A 12,094-nucleotide genomic window follows, 5' to 3' on the forward strand; every position below is an offset into this window, starting at 1 on the left:
TTTATATTGCATAATGATTTCTTATGTTTACGCGAATTACGGGGACTGACCATGACTACGAAGGCTGCAAAGTCTTCGCAACGTCGGGAGAAAACTAAAATATAAAAACCGCAATAAAATCCGAAAAATAGTTTAATTTTTTATATTGTCTTATAAACTATGCAGTTTTTACACAGTTTATATTACCAATGCAGTCAACTCTGAATTCGTAGAGTTGCGTTGTACTTAATAAATACCCGAATTGCAAAAAAGAGTGGTCCTTTGTGCAAACGTATCTCTATTTAATATTATCCAAAAATTTTATAAATAAAAGAAACTAAATAATATGATATTTTTATTTTGTAACAAAAAGTATAATATTTCAGAAGATTTTCACAACGTTTTGAGCTACTTATTTGCCTATTTTTTACAATTGTTATAATTATGCAACAACTTCGTATATTCTGACGCATGTTCCGTCCCATCCCTCAGCGGTGGTGGTCTGTAAATAAAAAAAAAATGGCATGTCATTGCGAAAAATAACCCACGTACATACATACATACATCTTACATAATGTAAATATTCAACTGATTATAATCAACTAAATAATAAGAAAAAACCGACTAATTCCGAACCTCCTCTTTTTTGAAGTCGGGTAATTCAATTTCATTGCTCTGAACGTCGCCTCACGTTTGTAGTCCGACGTTTAGTACCAGGAAAGCATAAGAACGCAGCGGTAGTGAATTCCACAGTAAAGGAAAATTCAAGGGAAACGAAAGAATCCTTAGCAGTAGTCTAGTAGAAATCCTCGCAATATATTTAAACTGTATAACGGACTGAAGATGTTTCCATGCAAAATCGATACGATGGTCGAACGAGTAGGTACAAGGATTTGTACGGACATCACAAGAGATAGATGTTACTATTGTTGTTAATATTTTAACAACAATAGTAACATCTAATTTTGTTAACATTTAGGGAAGATTGCATTGCTGCAAAATGCATTTAATTATATTTTTGTATAGGGCGTTGCTGCGACATGCATTGAAAAAAACAAATACGAACTTATAAATATATTATGGTTTACCTTTATTTGTATTTTTAATACTTAAGCAAAAATAATAACAAGAAATGTAAGTTACATTAAGAATAGAGCATAATTTTTTGATGCTTCGTTAAAAAATACTAAGGATTCATAGAAAGCAAGAACACTTTTTTTATTACCTCCGATGGCAGACTAGTTTAACGACCATTATAATGGTTAGTGGTTAGTAATGCCTACGGGCACAGCCATGCCTAGCGTAAAATACTTTTTTTTTAACTTGTTTTGTAAATGGCAAATCATGACGCCGAGAAAACAACACCGTGGAACGAAGTTGACAGAGTCTTACTGATAAACTTGTTTTAGTGTTAAGAGGTGGTTAAGAATTGCTCAAATAGTTGTCAAAAACTTCTCCGGTTGCGTAGTATAAACCTTAGGAAGAGGCAAGATGGTGTGTTTGGACTTGCAGCTGATCGAGTAAATTTGTATTTTAACTAAGCATAGCTTTACGAAAAGTTTATAAGTAAGACAGATAGTAGTTATTAACGGACTCTCGTAGTAAACGACGGAAGGAACGACCGAACACGTGTGAACCGACTTTAAATACTAGGACAGCATATTGCGATAAGAGGGTGCGATACCACAGTTTAAATAAAATGCATAAGGGAAATCACCAGTAAAATCAGTATACCAAAACAGTATTTGAATAAATTATTTAGGCCAGATCCAAGATAAAACTGGTGGTCTAGATACAGGATTTATTCTAAAACTAATAAATATTAAACCTATTATGAAAATTAATACACCTTTATTTAATATAAATTAAATCTATTACAGATATTTTCTCAAAACAAACACTGAGGGTATAACGAACGTATAATTAAAGGAATAGTTAATTCGCTAGATAATTTCATACTAGGAAGTAGCAGTTGGTCATTCTCATAAATGTTACTTGCTTTAATTGTATGCATTAGAAAACGAAACAGTTAGATTCCTAGATATTAATTAACAATGAATTAACAATATACTGAATACTAGTTCGATTCTTGTAATTTGATTATACTAGCTTTTGCTCGCTGCTTCCTCAGCGTGAAAAAGTTTTTCCGAGATAAAAGTCCCGCTATATATTTTCCCGGGATAAAATGTAGCCCAGATCCTTCCCAGAAACTTAATCTATATCCATACCAAATTTCATCGAAATCGGTTCAGTATTAATTCTTTCCTAATTCTTTCGTATTCCAAAATTACACTTATTAATTACTATCAAGAATACATAAGTACATCTGGTTGATTATAACATTAGTTATCAACTTTAAAAACTACGCTTAAATTAAGTACACTAATTACATCTACCAATCCGCTCAGATTTTTATCTAAATAGGAAGACGTTATTTCCGTCTTGTTTTTAGTCACTTCAATTAGCATTGGTCAAACTACCTATCGCATAAATATTCAAACAAATATTGTAAATGAATTCGTATATGGTGAAATAAATTGACTGCCTTGGTGGCGTAGTTGTACTGCATGCGCGGTATGACAGCGCTCTGAGGCCCTGGGTTCGAATCCCGGGTCGGACAAAGTGATATTTGGGTTTTTCTGCTCAGTATCAGCCCGGAGTCTGGAATTTGTGCCCGATATGGCGATAGGCTCGTCCCCTATCATATCGTGGGACGGAACATACACACTTTGCGAAAATTAGGTGGCCCTGGTTGTGCCTCTGCATACCCCTTCGGGGATAAATGCGTGATGTTCTGGGTGTGAAATAAATTATGTCCAAAAATATGACGAAAATAGGCGACATTTCGAATATACAAATGGCTGTTACGTAAACTATCGTATGTAAAAAATTGCAATTTTCAGTATTTAGCGTTTCGTTATCTAGGTACTGTTTAGGTACTACCAAACGCATTAAAAATTAAAACCAATAAAAATGTACAAATCTTCATTTATTATTATTTTTTTAGTCGGGAGTAGAAAGTCTTAAGACTACCTAGATGAATGTCTACAGGTTCAAATTCAAAAGGTACCTCTGACTTTTCTGTGTATTCTTTGTGAATTAACGATTGCTTTAATGGTGATAGAAACATCGTGACGAAGACCCCATACCAGAGAAGTTCTCCATAAGGAAACCTAACTAGATTTTCTAACAAATCTTTGTTATCTGATTCAGACGTTCATAAGCCCTTATCAGTTTTTTTTTGTATTGATTCATAGTTTTTATTTAAAGCACATCTAGATAAATGATAAAAATTTGATTTCGATACCATCGGAATCACCTGATGGTTCATAAATTCATTAAAATGTTTGATAGTTAAAATCATTTGTAGCGGAATGTATACGTAGCCGCCACTGTAGAGGAACAGATGGTTGTGCTCCTTTATTGAAGGGAAAGATTTTCAGTCAGGCAGATGCAGCACCTGACTTGCCGCGGCACCTCTGATGGTTCCTATTTTGAGTTGCTATATATACCGAGCAAATTCTGCTATCGCAAGTCAGAACCGTCTATCGCCATCTAGTGTTATTATTGAGCATTATTTCCTAATTGTTAATATTCATGTAGTTCCAGTGATGTTGACGAGATGGCGGTGTATACACTAATTGTACAGCCACAAATTTATTGCCCTTTTTCGACAAACGATTAAAATTTCAAAATAAAATTTAACATATTTACAGAAGAGTATTATTTATTCTTGACAATGATCCAAAGGTTGCAATTGGAATTTGAGCGGCAAAATTTAGTAAAATGTTTCATTTAAGTATCCAAGAGGTGTTTTTGAATCCTTTAAATGGGTGTCACATTTTAGTGAAAGAATATTATAAAAGTTGCTACGTCACTCACAAATCCAAATAATATATTATCGTCTTAGATTAAAATTATATAGATAGATATATCTATTATCAACATATTGCCATTATATTATACCTGCACATCGTAGCGCCATGAAGATAATATAATTTTATAGCTCATATATATTTTTATATCAAATTTTACTTACTGAAATACATATAATTTAAAAGTTTAAAGATACTAAATAATTTGATTTATGTGATCATAAAAATATAAGCACCATGTCATTAAATCAAAATTCTAGATTATTTCAAAATTAAAGTAACTTGTATATACCTAAATACTGTATTATAGCTAATATATTGACATGGATCCTAGCTCCATTGACATATATTCTACCGACAGACACGAACGTCCATATAAACTATTTGTTCAAAATCTGGAGTTAGAACTAAGTTCGCTGCAGCGCTAAAACATCAATCGCCGTCTAACCAAAGTTTTTAAACATGCAGTGCTAAAGCGCTTTAAATAGCGTATAAGTGAAATGGCACCCAAAACGAGATTGCAAACTTAAGTTGAACACAGTGAGTGTTCGGAACGCTAAATGTAGTAGATACGTAATACATATCGACGGTTGAGAGCAATCCTGGATTTGTAAAAAAGCCGTATAGACCGCGGCTTATGGGCGACAGATTTCATCGTATCATTAATCATTTGTTTATTTAACTTTAGTACCTTCCATAACACAAACAAATGGAAAATTATTAAGTACTAGCGACCCGCCCCGGCTACGCATGGGTGCAATGCTGATACTAAATACACTACACAAAAACTGTGAACGTTGTATATAAAAACATAGCGGTCCGCTCTGGCTTCGCACGGGTATAACAAAATAACAGTATTTCTCCACTATTTAATGGATGTTATTATACATATAAACCTTCCTCTTGAATAACTCTATCTATTAAAAAAAAACGCATCAAAATCCGTTGCGTAGTTTTAAAGATTTAAACATACAAAGGGACATAGGGACAGAGAAAGCGACTTTGTTTTATACTATGTAGTGATTTTAGAAACCTACATACATACATAAACCTACCTACATGGGGCGGCGGAAATAATGTGGCCTACACTCATAAAAAATATAAATCCGGCACTGGTTGATAGGCTAATTGTCCTAAGTGACATTCTTTTCGAAAAATTTTAATTACATTAAAAAACATAGAAAAAAGTGCTGTTTTTAATATGTATGCAACTGAGTGTCGAAAAAAATGGCGCTTAAGTATAATGCGATATGAAAAATCGCGGAACATACATGGGGGTGATTCGGATACCCCCTTAGGGTAAAAAATGTCGCTTAAGTATAATGCGATATGAAAAATCGCGGAACATACATGGGGGTGATTCGGATACCCCCCTTGGGGTAAAAAATGTCGCTTAAGTATAATGCGATATGAAAAATCGCGGAACATACATGGGGGTGATTCGGATACCCCCCTTGGGGTAAAAAATGTCGCTTAAGTATAATGCGATATGAAAAATCGCGGAACATACATGGGGGTGATTCGGATACCCCCTTAGGGTAAAAAATGTCGCTTAAGTATAATGCGATATGAAAAATCGCGGAACATACATGGGGGTGATTCGGATACCCCCCTTGGGGTAAAGAAGGTCGCTTAAGTATAATGCGATATGAAAAATCGCGGAACATACATGGGGGTGATTCGGATACCCCCCTTGGGGTAAAGAAGGTCGCTTAAGTATAATGCGATATGAAAAATCGCGGAACATACATGGGGGTGATTCGGATACTCCCCTTGGGGTAAAGAAGGTCGCTTAAGTATAATGCGATATGAAAAATCGCGGAACACATATGGGGGTGATTCGGATACCCCCCTTGGGGTAAAGAAGGTCGCTTAAGTATAATGCGATATGAAAAATCGCGGAACACATATGGGGGTGATTCGGATACCCCCCTTGGGGTAAAAAGGTCGCTTAACTATAATGCGATATGAAAAATCGCGGAACATACATGGGGGTGATTCGGATATCCCCCTTGGGGTAAAAAAGGTCGCTTAAGTATAATGCGATATGAAAAATCGCGGAACATACATGGGGGTGATTCGGATATCCCCCTTGGAGTAAAAAATGTCGCTTAAGTATAATGCGATATGAAAAATCGCGGAACATACATGGGGGTGATTCGGATACCCCCCGTGCGATAAAAAATGTCGCTTAAGTATAATGCGATATGAAAAATCGCGGAACATACACGGGGGTGATTCGGATAGCCGAAGGGGTGCTCTATCTCTGGACCTCCGCTTGACACTACTTTCTGGGACACCCTGTATATCGCAGACTGGGTCCGAATATTTTGTTTCTTTTCACTACGTTTTAATTCCCTTAATCGCCTATTTATCGTATGTGTTTAGCTTGTTATTAGATAAGGAAGTTGATATTTTTGGCGCATCGATAAATAAATTCAGAAGATAGTGTTTTAAGTGTCGTTAGCGGATATCTTTGCCCACAATTATGTTTTTTTTTTTCTTTTCTTCTCTATCTGTTTTGTGAGAGTATGATTAGTTGCTTTTATTGGGCATGTTGTGTTCACATATTTTGGGTTTTACACAGCAACATTATGATTGTACATTAAAAGTAATTTTTAAATTGTAACTTTTTGTTACAGCCAGTATTGTGATACATTAATAAAAACAAAACTAAATAATATAAATATTCAATCTTACCACAGTCATTAATTCCGGTGTGAAATGTCGCACGTGGGTCGATTTACGTCCATTGTCTTCTATTTGAACTTGTATTAATTTATCGCCATCCAACGTCATTACTGACTTCACCTGGAATTGTATATGACTATAATTATTACACAGTCGCGTTACTTTAACATCGATCTTCTACGCGCACATTTAAAGTAGGTATTTCATTGACCAACGACCCAATTATCCGATCACTAGCAAGCTATTCGAATGTAAAGCCAGGTTCGGATGGGCAAGAAAACTTGTAGAAATTGACTTCTGCAAGCGATTTTCAACGACGAATGAGAGATCAACGAGCAACGATTACATCTCGGCAGTCGACACAATTATGCCGGCCAGTTGAAACCGGGTATACACAGGTGATCTTGAACGCGACACACTTACGTGGGCCACTATGGTCGGTTTTAACACCTTGACGGTAGTCGCTATCCGAGCAGATATAATATATATCCTACCGTCAGCAAAGCAACGGCTAGGTCTGCCATGTAATATAAAATCTCATAATTTCCAGTACCTAAATACATACATAACATCACGCATTTATCCCCGAAGGGGTATGCAGAGGCGCAACTAGGGCACCCACTTTTCGCCAAGTATGTTCCGTCCCATGATGCGATAGGGGGCGAGCCTATCGCCATATCGGGCACAAATTCCAGACTCCGGGCTGATACTGAGCAGAAAAACCCAAATATCAGTACCTAAATATCCTCGAAAATTTAAAATCTTGAACTCATAAAATAATATGAATGCCCATATTTTGTAGAATTATGGGTAATAAGATTCCAATCTTTTCTAGTCCAAAGGCAGTCACTTGTCTCCTGAGGAAAGCGAAATAAGAAATGCTATTTAATATATACCTTAACACCATCAGCTCTCTCTTCAACAAACTCCTCGCCTAATTTGAAAGAGAACTTCATAGTTTTGAAGGTAGTTGCCATGGTATAAGTATACACTCCATCATCATCACGCGTTAACTCGCAGACGGGGCTGACAGAGATCGCAGTTTTACGAGATATCAGACCAATTTCTGGAAAAAGAAACAACAAAATTCAAGATTATAGTCAAATTCGTCAGAAACTATGATTTAGACTTGAATGTAATTTTATTGTCACCCTTTAGTCTTCAATCAGTTCTTCAGTTTTTTTGATTATTCATAGCACGCAGTCTTTAGTCTTAGAGATAATGTACCTTTGTATTAGTGAAAGAATTTTTAACATCTGGTCAACTTTCGAGATTACTTTAATCTAAACATTGGCACTTAGAACTTCTCTATACAAAGCATAATCAAATCTGAAGTTTTTGTATACCTTTTTGATTACCTAATAAAATAAGATAAATAGCCATTTGATGGTAAATATTCTGGTTAATCACAAACTCTAGCGGTTCAAGAATTTTATGAGACGGAGTACTTTCGGCACTACTGCGTTCATCAATCTAATATAAGATGCTATATTCATCATGATTATCCTCAGCCTCTGGATGCCTACTACTGAACATAGCCCTCCCCTCAACATTTCCAGACCAACCCGTTAAAAGCGTTCAGCGAGTTTTTGCGACCTGTATCAGGAGCCTTATTCTCTGTTATTTTGACAATACGTAACAAGCAGTCCCGGATCTTAATTTTTTTGGAGACGGATCGAAATCTGGATACTGCCGCTCCCGAACACCTATATTTTTAACTTTGTCATCATCATCATTTCGCGCTCCGCGGGAAAGAATTATTTATGTGTGTAATGTTCACAACAACAAAACATATTAAAAATAATCCATAATGTGATATTGTAATGTTCTGGATGTCTCAGTAGTCAAAGTTGACCCCGGCTTGCCTTCCTATAGATCCGGGGCTGGTAACAAGTTCCTAACGCTCCACGTCGCGTTTAAGGCAAAAGAAATTGGCATACGAAATACAATCCCTCTAATTTCCCGAAGACAACGTGACACGGTTGTGTTACCAGTCTTTTTATTATTGTGGCTCGGAAAAGTGGACTTACTGCACGTGATGTTAAGCGAAGTGAATTCCAAAGAAAGTGCCAACCGGCCAAAGATACAAGCATCCCCGGACAGCCGACAAGAGTTTTACAATGCCATAGAGGATAATGCCGGAGGTTCGTCCACCTAGCCATAATCCCAGTATTATATTGGTTATACCATTGACGTATAATCTATAGACACGAACATCCATATAAACTATTTGTTCAAATACTGAACTAAAATGGCAAACAAAACGTCACTGTGGTAACCTATTTATTCACTTGAACAACAAATAATTTTACTTATTTTACTAATATTTTTTATTCACATCCAGGTTTACAATTGGACTCGAGTTCTTATATTATGAGCATCACTTCATACATAACCCCACGCTGTCAATGTTGAAAAACTGAAATCAGGTGTACGGATTGCAGTACAGTTGAGTCGAACAAAATGAGGGTATAGAACTCCGTATCTAGTACGCAGTACAACGATGGTTATAACCTTTATAACTGTTTACGCTGCTTTAGCGGCAGAAATCGATAATGCACTAAGAAGTTCCGACTTATGGAAGTAGACCACAGCAAGTTCGTTACAATACTCTATCTATAAAATGATTACGAAATCTATAAAGGACCGTTATAAAACTATTTTTGGTCAGCGAAATCTATTACGGAGCTATATTAGGACTGTTTCACAAATAGATTTGATGTGGGCCAAGGAGGCAATTATTTTACCGCAAAAATATTCCATTGCCAGTTTTTTCTGCTGTCTTGCGTTTTTCCATTATAATAATGTTATGGTATTATATCACTTGTTTTTTAAGGTGTTAGGCTCATATTAATGTGACGACGGCAACAAATTTTTAATGTGATTGTGGTATTGACTTGATGGATCTTAAGCGCATATTATAATGACCTCGGCAATATTTTTTTTTATTACACGTAATATCACGATGAGGATAATTGCTTTAATATGTTATTTAATAAAATATACGGCTGATGCAGGCTATATCTTTTGAACAGATAAAAACACGCGATTTTGATACGTGTTTTTAGCTCGTTAAAAGCTATTGCACCTCAGCAGAACCACGTTTGCTGGCTTGAGGATCCTTGTATCTTCCACCTCGGCTGGAGCTAAAAGGTTCATTAACTCATACTATTCCCACATAATTAAACTGTGGTATACTTTGCGAGCATACATGTTTGCACCTTCCTACAACTTGGGGTCCTTAAAGTGTAGCGTAGCAATTAAGTAGGCCGGCATAATTGCGACTGCCCGGGGATGTGTTTATTTCGGTCGGCATTATTTTTCTGAGTTTCACTTCACTTGACAGAGGCCACTTTGTCGAGCTATTGATAATAAAAAAAAATATTCACACTTTCTACTCGTTCTAATATACCTATGTAGGTACAAAGCATCTTTGCTAACTAAAAATCTCCTATAAGGCTTTGTGCATAGTGGTCGGGAAATATCACAACCTCGTAGTTTACAGCACGTCTTAATATGGTTTGAAGTATTTAACTATCGTGTGCATAAGCCCTTATACTTTATAACGCAGAATCTAAAGCCGCACGCACCGTAACATAACTGGTTTCAAACCTAACTGGTTGACTCTAACTCGCTTCGGATGACTAGGCCTAGAAAAAACATTATACAACCGTTTATAACAATAGCGATCTTAATAAGGTATATAGAGAGTAGGTTTTGCAACGACATCTGCATATCCTTGCATAATACAAATGCAATCCGTATTAAAAACAATTTTCCTTGCGATGTTTTCCTTGACATGTGTTATAAAATATGATAGAGATAATTAAGAACTACACTTTTGTCATAACTGCAGCGATTTCGTCACGAAAGGCAACTCGAGGTTGCGGTTCGCGAATATTAGGCCGAATGGGCCGATGTCCTTTGCATTTATAGTTCACAAATCATTATTTAAGACAAACGGCCAATTTTAAAATCGAAAATCTAAAAATCATAACTTAAAACAAAAACAGTAAATTTAAAAACCGTAAAAATTCTAATAATTTAGTGATTTTTGCGACTTATTTTTCACGTTCATTGATTAATCTAAAATTATTTGATTTTGGGTATTTTGTGGACTTCCTGGGCGCTTAAAGCTAAACACTTTGTATTTTTACTGACGTAAGTGTATCTGTTGTACAATAGAATAATTTAATTCGTTACCACATCAATTACCATAATTAGTTTGTATAGTATTTATAAAGAACCAATTAACATGTTTAAATAAAAACCATACTAGTAATAAACCTAATAAGTATATTCAACTAAATTGAAATAAACCACTAGACAATTGATTTATAGCTTGTAGTAATTATTTATTAATATGTAATACACATCCGTTGTATATTTATAAACACATGATTTTCGTAAATAAATACAATTTAATTTTAATAATTCATCCACTAACCGCCAATTCCAATAAATGATTCCAATAGCTATTTTTCAATCTATAGTAAAAATAGACCTATCAAAACAAAGGTTTTTTGACATTATTAAAATGGCGGTAAACTGAAGCTACATTATCTCTGAGTCCTAAAAAACAAACTCAAAATATAACTTCAACATAGATGAAGGCTTCGATAATACATAGTCTATCAACAATAGAGACCATAAAATAATTTACGGAACTGATAAAGTTAACAATAAAAAAATAAAATTACATTAAAGATAATGTTATTTATCTGCAAATTACTGCTAAAACTCACCGATAAAACTCATATATTCTTCAAAATTTTCCGACGACTTCAATTTGTATTTCAAGCCTAAGTATTGGTCCATTTTGACGCACACAAGTCCACGTTAGAACGGTTCGAGTGTAAATAACATTTGCTAGAAAACAAGTCAATGCGGAAAATTACGCGCCAAATAATTTATACAGTATGATGTAGGAAGGAGGACTTTAATTAACGCCTTATACAGTTGTTTCGAGTTACAAATATTGAAACTAATCGTTCAATAGTTGGGCTATAAGTTAGAATTTTAAAATAAATTATAAATTACATTAGAATTAATATATGGTAACGAATTACCATGACAGTGAATTTTATGAATGTTAAAAGTTGTTTAAGTATTCATTGGATTGTAACTGTACCAGTACAAAGATCGTGTTCTTCCTGACTTTGTACCATATTTTTGAATAACTATATACTATTAATGTGTAATATTTTAATAAATTTCTGAGGCTGCATTTACTATAGAGTTTTGAGTGCAATGTGAAAATATTACTTATTTTTCCAACCACTCATATATGCAATTTAGAATGCTATTCCCTACGTTCGTAAGAAAAAGTCACAAATTATACTCCTATATTATTTAGTTTATTTTCAGAGTGCGCCACACCCAGGTTTTCAACAGACTTGAATAGTTTTCAATATTTAATTTTGTAAAGTATTTTATGTGTAACAGGAAGTAATACCAAAAATAAATTCTTCTGTGAAATCAGCATCAAAATTGATTGAAAAATAAAGCAGCTATTCATATTTGAAATATTGTTGTGAGCGAATGTGGGA

At 34.9% G+C, this 12,094-nt stretch overlaps 1 protein-coding gene across 1 annotated transcript; it reads right to left on the bottom strand.

Annotated features, from left to right (window-relative positions):
* Positions 1-320: 320 nt before the first annotated feature.
* LOC115447474 (fatty acid-binding protein, muscle) lies at positions 321-11,452 on the bottom strand. The gene is made up of 4 exons (XM_030174515.2): positions 11,291-11,452; positions 7,442-7,611; positions 6,555-6,665; positions 321-481 (listed from the first exon to the last, which is right to left on the bottom strand). The coding sequence occupies exons 1-4, from the start codon at positions 11,361-11,363 to the stop codon at positions 422-424; spliced, it is 414 nt and encodes a 137-aa protein (XP_030030375.1). The 5' UTR covers positions 11,364-11,452; the 3' UTR covers positions 321-421.
* Between the last annotated feature and the right edge of the window lie 642 nt (positions 11,453-12,094).

The sequence above is a fragment of the Manduca sexta genome, chromosome 9 (genome assembly GCF_014839805.1).
Source record: "Manduca sexta isolate Smith_Timp_Sample1 chromosome 9, JHU_Msex_v1.0, whole genome shotgun sequence".
Taxonomy (NCBI): Eukaryota; Metazoa; Arthropoda; class Insecta; order Lepidoptera; family Sphingidae; genus Manduca; species Manduca sexta.